Here is a 23,723-nt window from a genome sequence, read left to right on the forward strand (position 1 = left end):
CCAAATGCTCTCTAGCAAACTTCAGACGGGCCTGGACATGTACTGGCTTAAGCAGGGGGACACGTCTGGCACTGCAGGATTTGAGTCCCTGGCGGCGTAGTGTGTTACTGATAGTAGGCTTTGTTACTTTGGTCCCAGCTCTCTGCAGGTCATTCACTAGGTCCCCCCGTGTGGTTCTGGGATTTTTGCTCACCGTTCTTGTGATCATTCTGACCCCACGGGGTGAGATCTTGCGTGGAGCCCCAGATCGAGGGAGATTATCAGTGGTCTTGTATGTCTTCCATTTCCTAATAATTGCTCCCACAGTTGATTTCTTCAAACCAAGCTGCTTACCTATTGCAGATTCAGTCTTCCCAGCCTGGTGCAGGTGTACAATTTTGTTTCTGGTGTCCTTTGACAGCTCTTTGTTCTTTGCCATAGTGGAGTTTGGAGATTGACTGTTTGAGGTTGTGGACAGGTGTCTTTTATACTGATAACAAGTTCAAACAGGTGCCATTAATATAGGTAACGAGTGGAGGACAGAGGAGCCTCTTCAAGAAGAAGTTACAGGTCTGTGAGAGGCAGAAATCTTGCTTGTTTGTAGGTGACCAAATACTTATTTTCCACCATAATTTGCAAATAAATTCATAACAAATCCTACAATGTGATTTTCTGGATTTTTTTTCCTAATTTTGTCTGTCATAGTTGAAGTGTACCTATGATGAAAATTACAGGCATCTCTCATCTTTTTAAGTGGGAGAACTTGCACAATTGGTGGCTGACTAAATACTTTTTTGCCCCACTGTATGTTAGCACAGCTGAAAAACTGTTGATCTGATTAAAGAAGCAATAAAACTTCCTTTGTCCAGTGTCTGTTCTTTTGCCCATCTTAATCTTTTATTTTTATTGGCCAGTCAGAGATATGGCTTTTTCTTTGCAACTCTGCCTAGAAGGCCAGCATCCCGGAGTCGCCTCTTCACTGTTGACGTTGAGACTGGTGTTTTGCGGGTACTATTTAATGAAGCTGCCAGTTAAGGACTTGTGAGGCGTCTGTTTCTCAAACTAGACACTCTAATGTACTTGTCCTCTTGCTCAGTTGTGCACCGGGGCCTCCCACTCCTCTTTCTATTCTGGTTAGTGCCAGTTTGCGCTGTTCTGTGAAGAGAGTAGTACCCAGCGTTGTACGAGATCTTCAGTTTCTTGGCTTTTTTTCTCTCTGATGCTCCAGATACTCAACTAGTCAAAAGAAGGACAGTTGTATTGCTTCTTTAATCAGAACAACAATTTTCAGCTGTGCTAACATAAATGCAAAAGGGTTTTCTAATGATCAATTAGCCTTTTAAAAATGATAAACTTGGATTAGTTAACACAACATGTCATTGGAACACAGGAGTGATGGTTGCTGATAATGGGCCTCTGTACGTCTATGCAGATATTCCATTAGAAATCAGCCATTTCCAGCTACAATAGTCATTTACAACATTAACAATGTCTACACTGTATTTCTGATCAATTTGATATTATTTTAATGGACAACAAAATGTTATTTTCTTTAAAAAACAATGACATTTCTAAGTGACCCCAAACTTTTGAATGGGAGTTTATATATATTTAAATATATTGTCCTTTATTATGTTCCCCTAACCCTACCATCCCTCCCCTAATTGAAGTAAACTAACGGACAACAACTCTTAGGCTTCTACTTCCAGCTTATACATACTATATACATTTGACAGACACAGTATATTTTACAATAGTTATTTTTGTTTGTTTTTAGTCCCATTCTTCAGCTCCACTCAACCCCTCCCATCTATCTCTCAGCCGTGTGTGTGGACTGTGCATAAATAGGGTTGTTTTTTCAGTGGGGCGGAGGAGGGACAGCTATGTTTAGGAGGGAGATTATTCCCAGAGGGCTAGGAGAAACAAGATCTTTACAGTCCAACCAAGACACATACTGTAAAATGAAGAACCGACTGGATGTGGAAAAGATAAACAATCACTGTCAGGGAAATAGAAGCTCTACAGTGAGTCTTTGTTATTAAGAAGGAACATGTCTCTGCCTGAAAGAGGGGCATAGACTAGGGCAGAGAGGAGGTGGAGAGAGGAGGAGAGAGGAGAGAGGAGGAGGAGAGAGGAGGAGGAGAGGAGGGAGGAGAGGAGGAGAGAGGAGAAGAGCGGAGGGAGGAGGGAGGAGGAGAGCAGAGGGAGGAGGGAGGAGAGAGGAGAGAGGTGGAGAGAGGAGGGAGGAGAGAGGAGAAGAGCAGAGGGAGGAGAGAGGAGAAGAGAGGAGAGAGGAGGAGAGAGGAGGGAGGAGAGAGCAGAAGAGAGGAGGGGATAGGAGGAGAGAGGAGAGAGGAGAGGAGGAGAAGAGCGGAGGGAGGAGGGAGGAGAGAGGAGAGCGGAGGAAGGAGGGAGGAGAGAGGTGAGAGGAGGAGGGAGGAGAGAGCAGAGAGGAGGAGAGAGGAGGGAGGAGGAGGAGAGAGGAGAGGAGGAGAGGGAGGAGGGAGGAGAGAGGAGAAGAGCAGAGGGAGGAGATAGGAGAAGAGAGGAGAGAGGAGAAGAGAGGAGAAGAGAGGAGAGAGCAGAAGAGAGGAGAGAGGAGGGGATAGGAGGAGAGAGGAGGGAGGAGAGGAGGAGAGAGCAGAGAGGAAGAGAGAGGAGAGAGGAGAGGAGGAGAAGAGCGGAGGGAGGAGGGAGGAGAGAGGAGGAAGGAGAGAGGTGAGAGGAGGAGGGAGGAGAAGAGAGGAGGAGAGAGGAGGGAGGAGAGGAGGAGAAGAGGAGAGAGGAGGAGAGAGGAGGGAGGAGAGGAGGAGAGAGGAGAAGAGCGGAGGGAGGAGGAGAAAGGAGAAGAGAGGAGAGAGGAGGAGAGAGGAGAGAAGAGGAGAGAGGAGGGAGGAGAGGAGGAGAGAGGAGGAGAGAGGAGAAGAGCGGAGAGAGGAGAGAGGAGGAGGGAGGAGATGAAGAGAGAGGAGGAGAGAGGAGAGAGGATAGAGGAGGGAGGAGAGGAGGAGAGAGGAGGAGAGCGGAGGGAGGAGAGGAGGAGAGAGGAGGAGAGAGGAGAGAGGAGGGAGGAGAGAGGAGAAGAGAGGAGGGAGGAGAGGAGGAGAGAGGAGAAAAGTGGAGGGGTGGAAGGAGACAGAAGGTGAGGAGATGGCTGGAAGGAGACAGAGGGTGAGGAGAGGGCTGGTAAGAGACAGACGGTAAGGAGAGGGGTGGAAGGAAGGAGACAGAAGGTGAGGAGAGGGGTGGAAGGAAGGAGACAGAAGGTGAGGAGAGGGGTGGAAGGAAGGAGACAGACGGTAAGGAGAGGGGTGGAAGGAAGGAGAGAGACGGTAAGGAGAGGGGTGGAAGGAAGGAGACAGAAGGAGAGGAGAGGGGTGGAAGGAGACAGAAGGAGAGGAGAGAGGAAAAGACAGAAGGTGAGGAGAGGGGTAGAAGGAAGGAGACAGAAGGAAAGGAGAGAGGAAAAGACTGGAGGGAGAAGTGAGGAGGAGGGAGAAAGAGAAGAGAAGAGAGGAGAGAGGAGAAGAGCGGAGGGAGGAGGGAGGAGAGAGGAGGAAAAAGGAGAGAGGAGGGAGGAGGGGAGGAGAGAGGAGGAGAGAGGAGAGGAGGAGAAGAGTGGAGGGAGGGAGGAGGGAGGAGAGAGGAGAAGAGAGGAGAGAGGAGGAGAGAGGAGGAGAGAGTAGGGAGGAGAGGAGGAGAGAGGAGAAGTGCCGGAGGGAGGAGGAGAGAGGAGCAGAGAGGAGAGAGGAGGAGAGAGGAGAGAAGAGGAGAGAGGAGGGAGGAGAGGAGGAGAGAGGAGGAGAGAGTAGGGAGGAGAGGAGAAGAGAGGAGAAGAGCGGAGGGAGGAGGAGAAAGGAGAAGAGAGGAGAGAGGAGGAGAGAGGAGAGAAGAGGAGAGAGGAGGGAGGAGAGGAGGAGAGAGGAGGAGAGAGGAGAAGAGCGGAGAGAGGAGAGAGGAGGAGGGAGGAGAGGAAGAGAGAGGAGGAGAGAGGAGAGAGGATAGAGGAGGGAGGAGAGAGGAGGAGAGCGGAGAGAGGAGAGAGGAGGAGGGAGGAGAGGAGAGAGGAGGAGGAGAGAGGAGAGAGGAGGGAGGAGAGGAGGAGGAGAGAGGAGAGTGGAGGGGTGGAAGGAGACAGAAGGTGAGGAGATGGCTGGAAGGAGACAGAGGGTGAGGAGAGGGCTGGTAAGAGACAGACGGTAAGGAGAGGGGTGGAAGGAAGGAGACAGAAGGCGAGGAGGCGTTGAAGGAAGGAGAAAGAAGGCGAGGAGAGGGGTGGAAGGAAGGAGACAGAAGGTGAGGAGAGGGGTGGAAGGAAGGAGACATACGGTAAGGAGAGGGGTGGAAGGAAAGAGACAGAAGGAGAGGAGAGGGGTGGAAGGAAGGAGACAGAAGGTGAGGAGAGGGGTGGAAGGAAGGAGACAGACGGTAAGGAGAGGGGTGGAAGGAAGGAGACAGAAGGTGAGGAGAGGGGTAGAAGGAAGGAGACAGAAGGTGAGGAGAGGGGTAGAAGGAAGGAGACAGAAGGAGAGGAGAGGGGTGGAAGGAGACAGAAGGAGAGGAGAGGGGTGGAAGGAGACAGAAGGAGAGGAGAGAGGAAAAGACAGAAGTAAAGAGGAGAGGTTGTATCAGGAAAGAGGGGTGGAGGGAAATGGGACCATGGTATGGATCGAAGTCTGACTCAGACCGTCACGACAGCCCAATGAATCTAAACCCCAGATTATGACTGCTCTGTTTTACTCCCTTATTGGAGAAAAGACTAAGTATCACCCCTTCATCACTTCCCTCTCCTCCTCTCTCCTGCGTGATGTTATAACTAAAGGCTGGGAGCTGGGTGTAGCAGCTACTCTGAGAGCCACATGCTAGATGAATAAATGATTGACAATAAGAACACACATCTGTAGACTGTACATCAAACAAAACGAGTCAGTCTGGCATTTCCCCCTACTAATGGTTACGAATTGACTTTCAATTTGCGGATCGTAGTAAATGTCATCTATTAAAAGATTATTTCGCTCCTCCTGTCGTCTGTATCTGCATAAGACGGTGCCACAAATTTCACACTGGCACACTATTTAGTACGCATGGCTTAGTGTGTATGTGTGTGTGTCTGTGTGTGTGTGTGCAAGCATGACTGTTGTATCACTTCATACTGTGTGAGATCACATCACTGAGATTCTGCCTAAAATCTTTTTGGCATGAACCTGTGACCTTTTCATAGATTCTTCATGGTTCTTGGCCGGGCTGTGTGTGTGGCCTTGGTGGGGTAAGGGGTCCATTCTGTTCCCGTCCTGTCTAGGATCCAGTTACAGCATGTGTCCTCACGGTTTGTTTCCAAAAAGCACCGTTCACATTACTGAACACGCACCAAGTCCGTCTAACAGGGTTGGATATGTTTCCTCATGCCACTGCAATATTTCTGTATTTCTATTGGTTGGTTCAAGTCAGATGTCAATAAGGTGTTATGTGATTGGCTATGCTTGCAGCTAAGGGGAGATATAGGAAATGTAAATAGTGAACTTGTAAATATGTAAATAGAATGCACTATTTCAGAAAGTGACCCACCGCTTGCACACACACACATATATATATATATATATATATATATATATATATATTATTTGCATGCTAAAGAATGAATCACGAATCTACAGCCTTCAGCATACTGTTGTCCTGCACCTCTAATGTGTTTCCTTGTGTCTTTCATCAGAATAAACACCAATCAACTGGGACCGCTGGCTGTACAGTCCTTTCTTTAAAAACACAACGCCAGAGAGTTAAGAAGTACGATCACATGTTACATCAATTCACTTGGCTACTTCTTCTCCTCTCTCTTTCAACTCTCTTTCACTCTCTCTCTCTCTTTAGGTTTTGTGCTGAGTGACATTCAGCATTTGTTGTCCTGTGAACAATATGGGTGCTGTTTCTAGCCATGGTTGTGTGTGTGTGTGTGTGTGTGTGTCACACGGTACGTACCAGTGTGTTCTCTGTCTCCTTGACGAAGAAGGCTTCTCCGTTCTCCCCCAGCTTCATTTGTAGACTCACAGGCTCTCCATTGATCTCTATGTCCACCTGATACACAGAGGAAACCAGCCATCACTATAGCTCTCTATCCCACTCTATCGCTCTCTCTCTCAATCACTTCCTTTCCTCCGCTCTACCCTCAATCACTTCCTTTCCTCCGCTCTACCCTCAATCACTTCCTTTCCTCCGCTCTACCCTCAATCACTTCCTTTCCTCCTCTCTACATTTCATGTCTCTCTGTATTCCTACTTCCCCATCTCCACTTCCCCATCGCCATCTAAAAAACGTTCTCTGTTTCCCGGCATTTATCTGCCTCTCCAACCATCTCTCCAACCATCTCTCTAACCATCTCCAACCATAACTCCAACCATCTCTCTAACCATCTCTCCAACCATCTCTCCAACCATCTCTCCAACCATCTCTCTAACCATCTCTCCAACCATCTCTCCAACCATCTCTCCAACCATCTCTCCAACCATCTCTCTAACCATCTCTCCAACCATCTCTCCAACCATCTCTCCAACCATCTCTCTAACCATCTCCAACCATCTCTCCAACCATCTCTCTAACCATCTCTCCAACCATCTCTCCAACTATCTCTCTAACCATCTCCAACCATCTCTCCAACCATCTCTCCAAACATCTCTCTAACCATCTCCAACCATCTCTCCAACCATCTCCAACCATCTCTCCAACCATCTCTCCAACCATTTCTCCAACCATCTCTCCAACCATCTCTCTAACCATCTCCAACCATCTCTCCAACCATCTCTCTAACCATCTCCAACCATCTCTCCAACCATCTCTCTAACCATCTCCAACCATCTCTCCAACCATCTCCAACCATCTCTCCAACCATCTCTCCAACCATCTCCAACCATCTCTCCAACCATCTCTCCAACCATCTCTCCAACCATCTCTCCAACCATCTCTCCAAACATCTCTCTAACCATCTCCAACCATCTCCAACCATCTCTCCAACCATCTCTCCAACCATCTCTCCAACCATCTCTCCAACCATCTCTCTAACCATCTCCAACCATCTCTCCAACCATCTCTCTAACCATCTCCAACCATCTCTCCAACCATCTCTCTAACCATCTCCAACCATCTCTCCAACCATCTCTCCAACCATCTCTCCAACCATCTCTCCAACCATCTCTCCAACCATCTCTCCAACCATCTCTCCAAACATCTCTCTAACCATCTCCAACCATCTCTCCAACCATCTCCAACCATCTCTCCAACCATCTCTCCAACCATCTCTCCAACCATCTCTCTAACCATCTCCAACCATCTCTCCAACCATCTCTCTAACCATCTCCAACCATCTCTCCAACCATCTCTCTAACCATCTCCAACCATCTCTCCAACCATCTCTCCAACCATCTCTCCAACCATCTCTCCAACCATCTCTCCAACCATCTCTCCAACCATCTCTCCCGTCCAACTCTCCTTCTTTTACATTTTTTTTTATTGATCTATTTTCTATCTTTCTCTCATCCTCCTATTTCTCTGGTAACTTCCATTTCAAACTGAGCCAGGAGGACCCCCCCCCCCTCTCTCCCTCCCTCTTGCCAGTACTGTTAACACCCATCACTCTCTATTACCGTATGTCCTCTGGCCCAGTGCCCCTTTACCCAGACCCCCCCCCCCTCCCCATTCCCTTGTCCTCTCACCACTTTCTCACGGGAGCGCAGCACGCCCATCTTGCCGAAGCGGACGTGGAAGGGCGAGCACTGCAGGGTGCCATCGGGCTGACGCACCACGATGACATCAATGCAGCCTGAAAGAGTGGCCGGGTTCAGGCCCCGGTACAGCTCCTTCACCTGCACAAACACCTGGCCCGCCAACTGGCCCACGTAGTTCATGGTCTGAGACTGAGGGAGGGTGAGAGGGTGGAGGGGGAGAGAGGAAGAGAGAAATACATCAAATCTCTCATTTCCCAAACTGCCTGACGCTGATTCTTGATGATCCTGTGGAGTAATATCATGATAAACCAGAGTGACGTGAATGCCTTGGGAAGTATGGCTGGATCAGCTGGATTATGTTTCCTTGACTCTCTGACTGTGATTCACATTCCACTCTGACCCACCGTCCTCATTCCCCTCACATCAGGTCATTATAAGGCTTTTTACTGATGCATTTATCACAGTAATGCTGAAAAGCAACCAACCGTGCCTCAAAAGCCCTCTGCCGAATCCCACGGCCCTGTGCAGAAGAAGCAGCAGAATGGAGCTGGAGTTGCATTGTAATGGAAAGCTATATTCAGCAGACAACTCTGACTAAACCGAGGCTGTATGGCTGAAAGGTGCTTGAGATCCTATCTCCTCCCCTCCAAATAAACACACTGACGTTCTCATTGAAACACGTGCCTACACTCTGCATATCACACACAGACACACACTGACACACACTGACACGCACTGACACGCACTGACACACACTGACACGCACTGACACGCACTGACATGCACTGACACGCACTGACACGCACTGACACACACTGACACACACTGACACACACAGACACACACTGACACACACTGACACACACATGCACTTGGGGCACAGTGCCCTCTGCTGCACTGGCATCTGAAAGGGGATTAATCAGCATGCCAGTGTCTCAGTCACAGGCGGGCAGCAACACTAATGTCCTCTAATTACCAACAGGGCCCTGGGGAGGGAGAGGAAACCGTTTCACCGGAGGCCCAATGTGAACGAAGTTAGGATTCAGACCTAATTATTCATGTAGGATAGACAAAAGACGCTTCGCTAACAGGGCAAAAGACAGAGACAACATGTTCTGTAGTCTTGACCACACAACTACAATTATTTGGGTGCAAATCTCCCTTTGACACGTGTGCATGGTTTATGTGGAAGTCAGAGTTAAAGATGCACTCCGGGATCTTAAGCACATCGACATCTCACGAAACAGTGAGTTTATTTTGTTGGCTGTAAACTCTGTTCTTATTATCCCGACTCAGTTTCTGCTGAGTGGAGTCTAGCACGCGCACACACACGTGCCTTCTGGACAGATGGCTTAATATCCTGTCAGTTCTCCTGACCGATGATCATTATTTCGCAACACCTCTCAATTACCAGGCTCTCAGAGAGGGCTATCTATCTAATAGACTCTACAGACATCATCAACCACAGAGAGACAGACCTACTAAGTGTTTACTTTATGCCTGGGCACCTGATAGTCTATGTTCAAGGACGAATAGAACAGGCAAAGTTAGACGTTGGAGAACAGATATCTTGAGGTAAAGTATAGCTGCTTGAATCTATGAATCCTGTTTTTCACATTGTTGTCATTTTCTGAAAACGTTTTTGTATTAGCTTCTGAAACTAACAGATCTCATCTTTGCACTCGATCAAACAGTAAATCCTTGACTAAGATACCTTAAACAGTACTCAAACAATGGAAGCATAAAGTCTCTCTCTCCTCACATGTCTCTCTCCCTCAGTGTGACAACTGAGGGGCAGTGAAATGTGTAGGGGCAGATGGGCAGTGAAATGTGTTGTTTTACAGGGTCAGGGCACAAAGGCACATTTTTCACCTTGTAGGCTCGGGTATTCAAACTAGCAACCTTTCGATTACTGACCCAAAACTCTAAACGCTAGACTATCTGCCGCCCTAAACCCAGTATCAGTGGCATTTCAGGACAATTACATGATTACCTAACCCCCACTCCTCACACGTTCTGCCATCCCCACTAACACAAAAACAGACCATGTGTTAACAGAGGAACTCATTCAGCTCAAGCGTTTCCTCCACTTCCCCCTCAAGGACATGAACCTGCTTCCTGGTTTCCAACCAATCAAAAGACACATAGTATTGGCCCAGGGTATATCCCACAGTAGAATAAACTACACTCACAGTTAGAGGTCGACCGATTAATTGGAATGGCCGGTTAATTAGGGCCGATTTCAAGTTTGCATAACAATCGGAAATCTGTATTTTTGGACACCAATTTGGCCGATTTTATTTTTTTTTTTACACCTTTATTTGATCTTTTTAACTAGGCAATTCAGTTAAGAACACATTCTTATTTTCAATGACGGTCTAAGAACGGTGGGTTAACTGCCTCGTTCAGGGGAAGAACGACAGATTTTCACTTTGTCAGCTCGGGTGATTCAATCTTGCAGCCTTACAGTTAACTAGTCCAATGCTCTAATCACCTGCCTCTCATTGCACTCCACGGGGAGACTGCCTGTTATGCAAATGCAGTAAGCCAAGGTAAGTTGCTAGCTAGCATTAAACTTATCTTATAAAAAACAATCAATCAATCATAATCACTAGTTAACTACACATGGTTGATGATATTACTAGCTTATCTAGCGTGTCCTGCGTTGCATATAATCGATGCGTTGCTTATCGTTGCTCCAATGTGTACCTAACCATGAACATCAATGCCTTTCTTAAAATCAATACACAGAAGTATATATTTTTAAACCTGCATATTTAGCAAAATAAATCCAGGTTAGCAGGTAATATTAACCAGGTGAAATTGTGTCACTTCTCTTGCGTTCATTGCACGCAGAGTCAGTGTATATGCAACAGTTTGGGCCGCCTAATTTGCCAGAATTGTACGTAATTATGACATAACATTGAAGGTTGTGCAATGTAACAGGAATATTTAGACTAATGGATGCCACCCCTTAGATAAAATACAGAACGGTCTATGATTTGATCAGTCTGATCAAGCAGTCTGACTGAGCGGTGGTAGGCAGCAGCAGGCTCGTAAGCATTCCTTCAAACAGCAATTTAGTGCGTTTTGCCAGCAGCTCTTCGTTGTGCATTAAGCATTGCGCTGTTTATGACTTCAAGCCTATCAACTCCTGAGATGAGGCTGGTGTAACCGATGTGAAATGGCTAGCTAGTTAGCGGGGTGCGCGCTAATAGCGTTTCAAACGTCACTCGCTCTGAGACTTGGAGTGGTTGTTCCCCTTGCTCTGCATGGGTAACGCTGCTTCGAGGGTGTCTGTTGTCGATGTGTTCCTGGTTCGAGCCCAGTTAGGGGCGAGGAGAGGGACGAAAGCTATACTGTTACACTGGCAATACTAAAGTGCCTATAAGAACATCCAATAGTTAAAGGTTAATGAAATACAAATGGTATAGAGAGAAATAGTCCTATAATTTCTATAATAACTACAACCTAAAACTTCTTAACTGGGAATATTGAAGACTCATGTTAAAAGGAACCACCAGCTTTCATATGTTCTCATGTTCTGAGCAAGGAACTGAAACGTTAGCTTTCTTACATGGCACATATGGCACTTTTACTTTCTTCTCCAACACTTTGTTTTTGCATTATTTAAACCAAATTGAACATGTTTCATTATTTATTTGAGGCTAAATAGATTTTTATTGATGTATTATATTAAGTTAAAATAAGTGTTCATTCAGTATTGTTGTAATTGTCATTATTACAAATAAATGTAAAAAATTGGCCGATTAATCGTTATTGTCTTTTTTTGGTCCTCCAATAATTGGTATTGGTATCGGCGTTGAAAAATCATAATCGGTCGACCTCTACTCACAATACAATGTTAGTTCTGGGTAGAAGTACAAGCACATAGGATCAACTCAAAGCTTATGCAAATCATGAGGGTGGAGGATCTTATTTATATACAGTGGTGGGAAAAGTACTCAATAGACATTGACTTGAGTAAAAGTTAAAAAATATCTTAATAGAAAATGACTCAAGTAAAAGTGAAAGTCACCCAGTAAAAATACCACTTGAGTAAAAGTCTAAAAGTATTTGGTTTTAAATATACTTAAGTATCAAAAGTAAATGTATAAATTATTTCAAATTCCTTATATTAAGCAAACCAGACAATGTTTGTTCTTGTTTTTTTAATTCACAGAATTTGACAAATTTCCTGTCCTGCTAAGCATTAAAAATGTAATGAATACTTTTGGGTGTCAGGGAAAATGTATGGAGTAAAAAGTACAGTATTTTCTTTAGGAATGTAGTGAAGCAAAAGAAAAAGCTGTCAAAAATATAAAGTACAGATATAAAAAATATATATAGATAAGTAGTACTTTAAAGTAGGCCTATTTTTAATTTAAGGAAAACTATTTTTGTTCATTAGTCCACTGTTGATACAGTCCCAAAATGTTTTCCTGTCAAATTTTCTAGATATTAGATTTTAAAGAAGCAAATTGCCACATCATCATGATAATGCAAAATTATTTTTCCTTTAAGTACTTTACTCCTAGTGGTTAGAGTGTTGGGCCAGTAACCGAACGGCTGCTGGATCGAATCCCCGAGCTGACAAGGTAAACCATCTGTCGTTCTGCCCATGAACAAGGCAGTTAACCCACTGTTCCCCAGGAGCCGAAGACTTGGATGTCGATTAAGGCAGCCCCCCCCCCCCCCCCCCCCCCGCACCTCTCTGATTCAGAGGGGCTGGGTTAAAGGTGGAAGACGCATTTCAGTTGAATGCATTCAGTTGTACAACTGACTAGGTATCCCACTTCCCTTCCCCACTGAGTAGAAGTCATGTGACTTCCCATCCAAAGCAGTCTGGCAGTCAAGGTTTCCAAATAAAATGGCCATGAACTGGGTAGAGAACATATTCAGGTGGCCCATTTTTGTCCAACACTGGTCCTCATCAACTGACAGTATTTAAAATATGTTTACAAATATATTCTAGGTTAATTGCGAGATATGCTAATGCATAACACAGCTACTGCAGCAGGCGACAAGCATGACCTAACACAAACAGCTGTTTATATAAAACACCGCGGACACAGAATCCTTCACATTCCGCCCAGTTTAGAATTGGTAAATAACAACTTTGGGAAAATGAGCCGTTGTTTATGACCATAGCCTATTTCAATCTCCATTGCATCAACGCAATTATGAACATAAGTGTAGTCTGTAGGTTGTATGAAGCGGTCCTTGCCATAACGCCTGGCAATTGATTCATATTTTTATAAGGAAACGAGGCTAATAATAACACATGCAGAGATGATCTGGGTGCAGCTATCTGCTATCTAAGAATATCATATGGATAAATAGCCTAAGATTCACAATCGCATTCATACGTACATTATTGACGACGAATTGTCGGTTCAGAGTATTTTAGCCATTCAAATGTCTTCCGCTGTGTCGGTAAATCTGCGTTTCTTATTCCAATTCAACTATTACATTGTAATAGCGAACGGAACCTTTCCGTCATTTGATCTTCCGCTTGGCGGTGTGCTAAAGCGCGGTGCAGATACTCCTCTTGTCACTGGAGAGAAAAACAACCCTCCCTATACTCGGCTGGTGACGTAGCACGGCGTAAAACCCTCCATGGGAACCAATGGTAGAACCCCGCAGCCCACACATAACAGTACTGGCCCACTAGCTACAGAGTAACACGTGTATTGGACAGTGTCGTTGTTAAATCTCAGATCAGTAGGCTAACCCATATAGGCTATAATTTCTTCAGTTGAAGAGGTGAATTGACATATTTTCAGAACGTTAAAAGCGAGGTGGGGGCGAGGGGGGTGTAGTCCGGTTGGCAGACTAAAAGTTATTTTGTAATGTCCTCCACAGAAGTAGGAAGATATTCATATAAGTGTAAATATCACCAGGGTTATGGAGAAGACAGCTGTTGGTGAGGTGACTCCTTCATCCAATAGCAAAGCTTCTTTGCTTACGTACTATGTCTTGTCAGCAATGAAATGATATAACCTGCGACAGAAGCCAGCCTGTATATATGGCTGCATGCCTGGTAGGGTTGGGTAGGTTACTTTCTACATGTAATCTGTTACAGTTACCTGTCCAAAATTGTAAATCAATAACATCGTTTCTGGATCAGCCAAACGCAGTAACGTAATCTATTTACTGTCCGCTACTTTTTGATTACTTTCCCCATCACGCCTTTCTGATTACTTTCCCCATCAAACATATTTGGTGTGTCATCATAGTGGTCTCTGACTTGTGGTCAGACTCGCTCAGGTGGAACAAACTTAAACCTGCGCCGATTTTCAACGCTGAATTGAATGTCATTGAGAAAACAGAAAGGTGTCATAATGTGTTTTTTGCAAACATCCTTTCTGAATTTAAAAGTAATCCAAGAGGTAATCCTCTAGTCATTTCAAAAGTATCTGTTATTCCTTTACAATATTTCTGCTAGTAACGTAACTGATCACAGATACAGTTTTTTGTGGTATTCATTTACTCCCCAAACCCTGATGCCTGGCAATGCATCCATTGACCTATCACCAACTACGCAATAAACAATTTTCTATAGAATCCAACAGGCCTATAGGTGAGAATTCCCAGAAATGCAATACATAGCAAAAAAGTGCTTACAATGGGAACTAGGACTGGGTAGGGCAGGCCAAGTGGCATATTTACAGTAGCTGTAATGACAGTACTTCAAGCCAGTGACCGTGCCTCTTTCCTTTCTTCTACAGTGCCTGTAATCAGGGCAGGGCCTGGTTTGTTGCAGGTGTCTATGGGCTCTACGGGGCGGCAGAGCGAGAGTAAGAAGTGACTAAAAAGACGATGAGGGTGGAAGAGCCCTGAAGCTTGTTTCAATGAGCAATGTGATTTAGTAGATACAGCCATAACTTGTGCGAGTCCTCAGGGAAACTCTGGTGACTAAAATTGCAAGTACCGGCACAGGGACATGCTTGAGTGTACCTAAAAAAACCCACACATAACACACCCTGGAATTCACACACACCCCTGCACACGCGCACACACACAGACACACGAGAAAGAGTGAGTGAGTATGTATACTGTACATAGGAAAAATTGTATGTTAGAATAGCAGCACCTTTTTGTTCCCATAGCAATTATTCCTCTCTCAGTATACAAATCCAGCCAACAACAAAACTGAAGTAATTTGTCTTTCTAAAAACATTAACATTGGTATGGATACTCTTTGGCGTACTCTTGGCGTGCCCCACCTTGATTTCAGACACAGATTGATTTATGCACTCGGAGTATCAAGTCCTCATCCTGTCCAAACACAGCAAGCTACGTTGTTGTTGCTCAGAATTCCAAGAACAAGCCAGAATTCCACTCATTATGACATGAGAGCACGTCTTCCCTCCACCTGAGTAACCCTGGGCATTGTGAGTGCTGGGCTGCCAGAGGGAGAATAAGGCTCTGGGCCCGGTTACATAAAGCATCTTAAGTTCATTTCCCTCTCATCTTTCCCTTGAAGTTTCCTTAGCTTTAAGTCAGTCGCACAAAACATTTTAAGGTGAATTTCCCCCTGACATTAAGTGAAAAAGTTAAGGGTGTCCATGAGGTCCCTCAAGTGCTTCATTTAGTATGGATATCAATGTAAATAACATTTGTGGAGGTGAATGTTGCTTTAATCTGACCTGGTTTCAAAAGGAAAACATCCACTAGCTAGCTAGCTACTTAGCTAAACAATGGAAGGTGCACAACCCATACCTAGAAAGCTGCTGGCTAGCTAGCTCAGGCACGCCACCAGTGATACAAGTCAGCTTTCGACATCCATCCATGTCTGAGGACAGTTGGGAAATGACATGGAAACCGGCCACTAGGGGCATCAGTGAGCGCTGTTGCCTTCAAGTAGGTTTCGGTTTTGCGAGAGCATTGTGGATGGGGAATGGGCATAAGCTTCTGCCTCTGATCACAAAGGTTGCATATTCAAATTCAGCGATAGAAAGTTGTTTTTAATATTTTAGATTTGAGTCTATCCCAAGCCATTACCCTTACCTTAACCATCGGAGTTAATGCCTGACCTTTTTAATTTCTATTTATTTTATTTCACCTTTATTTAACCAGGGTGGCCAGTTGAGAACACGTTCTCATTTACAACTGTGACCTGGCCAAGATAAAGCAAAGCAGTTCGACACATACAACAACACAGAGTTACACATGGAATAAACAAAACATACAGTCAATAATACAGTAGAAAAAAAAGTATATATACATTGTGTGCAAATGAGGTAAGATAAGGGAGGTAAGGCAATAAATAGGCCATGGTGGCGAAGTAATTACAATATACCAATTAAACACTGGAATGGTAGATGTCCAGAAGATGAATGTGCAAGTAGAGGACTGGGGTGCAAAGGAGCAAGATAAATAAATACAGTATGGGGATGAGGTAGTTGGATGGGCTATTTACAGATGGGCTATGTACAGGTGCAGTGATCTGTGAGCTGCTCTGACAGCTGGTGCTTAAAGCTAGTGAGGGAGATATGTGTCTCCAGCTTCAGTGATTTTTGCAGTTCATTCCAGTCATTGGCAGCAGAGAACTGGAAGGAGAGGTGGCCTAAGGAGGAATTGGCTTTCGGGGTGACCAGTGAGATATACCTGCAGGAGCGCGTGCTACGGGTGGGTGCTGCTACGGTGACCAGTGAGCTGAGATAAGACGGGGCTTTACCTAGCAAAGACCACGATGACCTGGAGGCAGTGGGTTTGGCGATGAATATGAAGCGAGGGTCAGCCAACGAGAGCATACAGGTCGCAGTGGTGGGTAGTATATGGGGCTTTGGTGACAAAACGGATGGCACTGTGATAGACTGCATCCAATTTGTTGAGTAGAGTGTTGGAGGCTATTTTGTAAATGACATCGCCGAAGTCAAGGATGGGTAGGATAGTCAGTTTTACGAGGGTATGTTTGGCAGCATGAGTGAAGGATGCTTTGTTGCGAAATAGGAAGCCGATTCTAGATTTAATTTTGAATTGGAGATGTTTAATGTGAGTTTGGAATGAGAGTTTACAGTCTAACCAGACACCTAGGATTTGTAGTTGTCCACATATTCCAAGTCAGAACCGTCCAGAGTAGTGATGCTGGATGGGCGGGCAGGTGCGGGCAGCGATCGGTTGAAGAGCATGCATTTAGTTTTACTTGCATTTAAGAGCAGTTGGAGGCCACGGAAGGAGAGTTTTATTGTATTGAAGCTCGTCTGGAGGTTAGTTAAGACAGTATCCAAAGAAGGGACAGAAGTATACAGAATGGTGTCGTCTGCGTAGAGGTGGATCAGAGAATCACCAGCAGCAAGGGCGACATCATTGATGTATACAGAGAAGAGAGTCGGCCCGAGAATTGAACCCTGTGGTACCCCCATAGAGACTGCCAGAGGTCAGACACAACAGGCCCTCCGATTTGACACCCTGAACTATATCAGAGAAGAAGTTGGTGAACCAGGCGAGGCAATCGATGGAGAGAAACCAAGGCTGTTGAGTCTGCCGATAAGAATATGGTGATTGACAGAGTCGAAAGCCTTGGCCAGGTTGATGAATACAGCTGCACAGTATTGTCTCTTATCGATGGCAGTTATGATATCGTTTAGGACCTTGAGCGGGGCTGAGGTGCACCCATGACCAGCTCGGAAACCAGATTTCATAGCGGAGAAGGTACGGTGGGGTTCTAAATGGTCGGTAATCTGTTTGTTATCTTGGCTTTCGAAGACCTTAGAAGGGCAGGGTAGGATAGTTATAAGTCCATAGCAGTTTGGGTCTAGAGGGTCCCCCCCTTTGAAGAAGGGGATGACCGCGGCTGCTTTCCAATCTTTGGAAATCTCAGACGATACAAAAGAGAGGTTGAACAGGATAGTAATAGAGGTTGCAACAATTTTGGCAGATAATTTTAGATTGTCTAGCCCGGCTGATTTGTAGGGGTCCAGATTTTGCAGCTTTCAGATCATCAGCTATTTGGATTTGGGTGAAGGAGAAATGGGGGAGGCTTGGGTTGTGAGGGGTGCGGGGCTGTTGACCGGAGTAGGTGTAGCCAGGTGGAAAGCATGGCCAGCCGTAGAAAAATGCTTATTGAAATTCTCAATTATAGTGGATTTATCGGTGGTGATAGTGTTTCCTAGCCTCAGTGCAGTGGGCAGCTGGGAGGAGGTACTCTTATTCTCCATGGACTTTACAGTGTCCCAGAACCTTTTGGAGTTTGTGCTACAGGATGCAAATTTTTGCTTGAAAAAGCTAGCCTTAGCTTTCCTAACTGCCTGTGTATGTTGGTTCCTAACTTAAGAATTCTGAGTTAATTGCTGAACTTAACCCTAACCTAAAAAGTTCATAGTTAAAACTTCTTCAGGATCGGTGTCCCGTCCACGGTACGGTTGAGCTAACGTAGACTAATGTGATTAGCATGAGGTTGCAAGAAACAAAAAAAAATCCCAGGACAGACATATTTCATACGGGCAGAAAGCTTAAATTCTTGTTAATCTAACTGCACCGTCCAATTTACAGCAGCTATTAGAGTGAAATAATACCATGCTATTTTTTGAGGAGAGTGCACAGTTATGCACTTGAAAATCTATGAATAAACTAATTAGGCATATTTGGGCAGTCTTGATACAACATTTTGAATAGATATGCAATACTTCACTGGATCACTCTAAAACTTTGCACATACTGTGCTGCCATCTAGTGGCCAGTCTAAATTGCGCCTGGGCTAGAATAATTCATTATGACCTTTCTCTTGCATTTCAAAGAGGATGATACAAAAAAAAATGGTTGTTTTTTTCTTTGTATTATCTTCAACCAGATCTAATGTGTTATATTCTCCAACATTCCTTTCACATTTCCACAAACTTCAAAGTGTTTCCTTTCAAATAGTATCAAGAATATGCATAACCTTGCTTCAGGGCCTGAGCTTCAGGCAGTTAGATCTGGGTATGCCATTTTAGGCCAAATTCAAAAAAAGGGTCCGACGATTTTAATGCCTTAACTTAACCTTAAAACACTTTGAAATTTGACGTCTGGAAAACATGGGTGAACGTCTAATTCTGACGTGAGACTGTGAGAGCCTGTAGCGCTAGCTACCTGCACTGTAAATTAGCTTGACATGCTAGAAAGTAATAGAAACAAAAAAAGAAACTAAAAGAAACACATTTTATTATTTCCCGTGTCAATTTTGATCAATTTTGATTGATTGATCTCTTTGATTAGAAATTCAGTCAGTGAATCAGGTCGTCTACATAGTGACCAGAGACTCTTTCTGCCACAGGTCCTTCCAACTACCGTAAAACCCTTAAAAGACGCCCTTAGCCAAGGAAATGTTTGAGGGGCTCTATGCAACACCCTTAAACAATTCCCATAGCTAAGGGAAAACTATTCCTTAAGGTAAAAAAAAACTACTCACAAAAGTAGTAGCAGTTTCTGCAGGAATTGGGGCCCAATGTAAAGGATAACTCAGGGGTGGGCTGTGTGTGTGCACGTGCTTGCATGTGTGTGTGTATGCAGCCCCTGTCTCCCGATTACGAAACAGCCATTTATTACGAAACAGCCAACAGTCATTTATCTGGCAACAAAAGAGCCCTGCGGGACATGAGTTGGAACAGAAAACACATGTGCAGTGTTTCTAGGAACTGTTAGAATGGTCGGTCATTGTGTGATAGCCAAGAGGGAGGAGAATCTAATGTCCCCGGGCCTCCCCAGAATGCGTATATGACTCCTGAGGGAGGTATAGGATAGATAGGGGTCAGGTAAGGGGTTAGGGTCAAATAGGGAGAGCAGCTCTGACTGAGAGACTCTTAGTTGTGCTTTTAACATTCAACTAATGGATCCAACTAATTGACCACTAGAAAGAGCTTTTGAGAGTTCAAACAGCTTTTCCACACAAAATAGAGCTGTACTTCACATGACAATGTTTTCAAATATGGCTTATACAATTGTGTTAAGAGCTATTTACAAATCAACCTAACCATTTGACTGTTGTTGTTGTGATTGTTGACCCAGCACAGTATGTGTGTTTAAACTTTCCTCGCCTGAAGCTGTCAATTTCCTTCCTCAGTCAGCCGCCATGTGAGAGGAAGAAGAGAGAGGGGGGAAGAGAGGGAGAGAGAGAGGGGGGAAGAGAGGGAGAGAGAGAGGGGGAGAGAGAGAGAGAGAGGGGGGAAGAGAGGGAGAGAGAGAGGGGGGAAGAGAGGGAGAGAGAGGGGAAGAGGGGAAGAGAGGGAGAGAGAGAGGGGGGAAGAGAGGGAGAGAGAGAGGGGGGAAGAGAGGGAGAGAGATGGGGGGAGAGAGAGAGGGGGGAAGAGAGGGAGAGAGAGGGGGGAAGAGAGGGAGAGAGAGGTGGGAAGAGAGAGAGAGAGCATTGCAGCCTAATCTCTTCCAGGAACTCTGGGTCAAGAATGCATTCACACTGTTGTCATGGAGATGGGGGAGTCGCCTGGGATGGGTTTTGTGGGCCAATCAGAGAGCTGCTGAGGCGCGCATAATGAGTGAACTCTCAACCTGCCCCTGTGTGGGGTATTTACGAGCCATGAGACATTCCTGAGTGGTGGGAGATTCCATTGTTTACTACTATACTGCCATTGTTGATGAAAGGGCCGGCACAGGCTGTTCCGATCCTGGGAGTCCTCAATAAATATCCCACTGTCGCAATGTGACTGACACACGTACGCACACACACAAATACACACCACTAATCCTGTGATATAATTCCATTGGGGAGATTCACCTTTAAGAGAATTTCTCATAACGTAGCCTTTACCTACATGAGTCCCTATCACCTTGACCTGTTCGTTATCTCTCCCACTAAATACAGTGTCAGCTGTGATGTGTGTGTTCTTCTGAAAGAACAGGCAGTGTCCTGAAACAGATAACACAGGCTGGGGCTGATAAAGCCGATATTCAGTGACCTCCATATATAATCCATATAGTAGATCCATATGGTATTGATTTCTTTGCGTGGCTGTAGGGTATTACATTGGGGTCAATAGTGGGTTTCCCTGTTGTTAACATGACATAACAGGATGTGCTGTCTAGGCAATGACCTTAAATAATATCCAAGCCCGGACCATCTACCCTGCAGCCATGTAGGGAGATTTAAACCCACATAGAAAGAACAGGTGTCTTTGTAACAGAGGTGGTTGGGTGAACCAAGCTCACGTCATGAGTCACCTTGCCGGAAACCTGAGTACTCAGAAGCCTGATTCACACTATAGGGGCCAAACTGAGCCAATCTGATCTGAACTAGACTGGTTACGCATCCATCATAGTTGCTGGAACCATACGGGACAGGCCATTGCGAAAATATAATATAAACTGTGTGAATCAGGTCTCAGATGGGCTTTAGCCCCCCTAGTTTATGCCTAGATTTTAGCTCAGCGGGCTTCCGCAGTCTTGTGGCACACAGACGACCCCGGTTCAAACCCATTCAGTCACACTTTCAGTACCACCAGTACAATATAAGAATACTATTTAATATGCATTAGGGTAGAATCATTGAGGGCCATTACATGATCATGTTGACCTTTCAGGGAAATGCATAAAGGAGCTAGATGTGATCTGCAGAGACAATGACTGTACTACCACAATGACTACCCATAACCATTATCCTGCTGTTCCTTTCCTGATTTATTTAATTTGTTAAAAACCTTTCATGATTATGAAACCATTAGTAAAGAAAAGATCAAATCCAGCTCCATTGCCTCTACTGTACGTGGTCAGAGAAGTACAATTCCACGCCATAAACAATGTGTTCATCACAGCTAATGGAATGCAGCATTTTACTGTCTCTGTACGTGATGTAGAATCTTCATTTGATCACTCTTAGAAATGCAAACTTGTAGTGTATTCAAGGTTTAAAAAGTAATCTAAAGTTTGTAATTTTCACTTTCAAATGTCAGACTTGATTTCCCCTAAACAAAAAATGTATCAACCCCTACAAAAAGAAGAAGAAGCCTGTTGTAGCAAACTACCTCAAAGATCCTACCTCTGTACAGCCTTTCAGGTTAAACTCAAACTACCTCAAAGATCCTACCTCTGTACAGCCTTTCAGGTTAAACTCAAGATTGCGAGTGCTACAGCTGTACAGTACACATGACCATGTTATTACACTTTACAGAGAGTTTCTGAAGAGTGTGTACTGTTAATGTCCACCAGTGTGTGTGTGTGTGTGTGTGTGTGTGTGTGGGTTGGAGGGGGAGTGGGGGGGGGGGGGGGCAGTCTGTCCAAGGAAGCCTTTTGAGTGCACAGCGCAATCTGAGACGTTCCCACAGCCCCCCCTAAATCAAATGAAATTGTATTTGTCACATCCTTCGTAAACAACAGGTGCGGGCTAACGGTGAAATGCTTATTTACGGGCCCTTCCCAACAATGCAGAGAGTAAGAAAATAGAGAAATAGTAGAAAAGTAATGACACGTTATTATAAATACACAATGAGTAATGATAACTTGGCAATATACACGGGGTACTAGTACTGAGTCCATGTGCAGGGGTACGAGGTCATTGAGGTAGAAATGTACATATAACTAGGAAGAAAGTGACAGATAAGAAACAATAGCAGCAGCGTGTGTGATGAGTCAAAAACGTTAGTACCAAAAGGGTCAAAGCAGATAGTTATATAGTTAACCAAATACTGTAGCTACCCTGACTAATTCTTTAGGAGTCTTATGGCTTGGGGTTAGAAGCTGTTCAGGATCGTTGGTTCCAGATTTGGTGCATCAGCACTGCTTGCCGTACGATAGCAGAGAAAACAGCCTGTGACTTGGGTGGCTGGATCTTTGGCACTTTTTTTAAGAGCCTTCCTCTGACAAAGGAATACCCTCCCTCATTCCTCTCTCTCCCTCTCCTCCCTCGCCCACTCTATCCCTCGCTTTCTCCTCCCTTATTCCCTCTCTCCCTCAATGGAAAATGAATACAGTCATCATTCACTGTTCGATTTCTAAAATATAACCAAAACACAAGCAAAACCTGCTGCAAATGCATCCAACGAGTTTGTAGCGGGACACATTGGACGCAGTCATTGCGTGCTAGGAATATCCATCCCTCTCTCCCTCAACAGCAGCAGAACTAACGAGCACTGTTCCATCCATGTGTGGACATGACATTTAGCTTATTAAGACGGGATAACTCTCCACCAAAAGTACAGGAACAAGCTTCTACCACCCTACATTTTCAGTATCTTTCTCTCTCTTTCTTCTCTCTCTCTCTCTCTTTCATCTCCATCTCCCCCTCACTCTCGGACAGGCCGACAGACATGCCACCCTACCCAGAACCAGTTGGGACTGGCGTCGTTGCAGAATTCTTCCAGATGTTCCTCTGGGGTCATGGTTCCATGGCACGGCTCGATCCCCACTCAGGCGTAGGATCCTCAACTTGTGTGTGTGTGTTAGAAACCTGGTGATCCAACCGACATGTGTGTGTGTGTGTGTGTGTGTGTTAGAAACCTGGTGATCCAACCGACATGTGTGTGTGTGTTAGAAACCTGGTGATCCAACCGACGTGTGTGTGTGTGTGTGTTAGACACTTGGTGATCCGACGGACGTGTGTGTATTCAGGTGTAAGAAACCCGGTAGTCCGACGTATGTGTTCAGACGTTAAAACCAAGTAGTGATCTTTGCGATTCCCTGTAAGACTGTTATGCTGTGTGTGCTCACCGGTCGAACTGTCTATATAGTGTTTCTGTGGATGTTTAATTTTACCGAGCGTGTTCTGAGAACCACGTTCCAAGACGAAACCTGAGAGGACAGACCAGATCCCATCCCAGCTCCTTTAGATGGTGCTGCTGACACCAGGACAGCACACGCGTGCGCACACGCACACGCACACACACACTACCTGTATTCATGTGTACATGAACATATACACATAGAATACACAAACACATGCATTAATTGCATACACACTGTCATGACATAAATGCATGCACACTTTGATGGTACAAACACAAACTAACACGCACGTATGCAGGCACGCACACACACACACCATAAGTAAAACATCTCTATGGGCAGTAACTCCTGGAACTGGTTTGCTACCCAACTCTT

At 45.1% G+C, this 23,723-nt stretch overlaps 1 protein-coding gene across 6 annotated transcripts in view; it reads right to left on the reverse strand.

The window, feature by feature from the left end:
* Positions 1-23,390, reverse strand: part of LOC139383952 (phosphatidate phosphatase LPIN1-like) — a 53,828-nt gene extending 30,438 nt beyond the window's left edge. For 4 of the 6 annotated variants that reach the window (XM_071128577.1, XM_071128576.1, XM_071128573.1 and 1 more), the window contains exons 1-3: positions 22,946-23,390; positions 7,683-7,883; positions 5,956-6,051 (exon numbers count right to left, since the gene is read on the reverse strand). In XM_071128577.1, the coding sequence (XP_070984678.1) occupies positions 5,956-6,051; positions 7,683-7,883; positions 22,946-23,005 (357 nt within the window). In that variant the 5' untranslated portion in view covers positions 23,006-23,390. Of the gene's footprint in view, positions 1-5,955; positions 6,052-7,682; positions 7,884-13,067; positions 13,266-22,945 lie in introns of those variants that run through there. The other 2 variants (XM_071128574.1, XM_071128575.1) reach the window with 2 other exon arrangements.
* Positions 23,391-23,723: the final 333 nt, after the last annotated feature.

This window comes from Oncorhynchus clarkii, chromosome 25, assembly GCF_045791955.1.
Source record: "Oncorhynchus clarkii lewisi isolate Uvic-CL-2024 chromosome 25, UVic_Ocla_1.0, whole genome shotgun sequence".
NCBI classification, from domain to species: domain Eukaryota; kingdom Metazoa; phylum Chordata; class Actinopteri; order Salmoniformes; family Salmonidae; genus Oncorhynchus; species Oncorhynchus clarkii.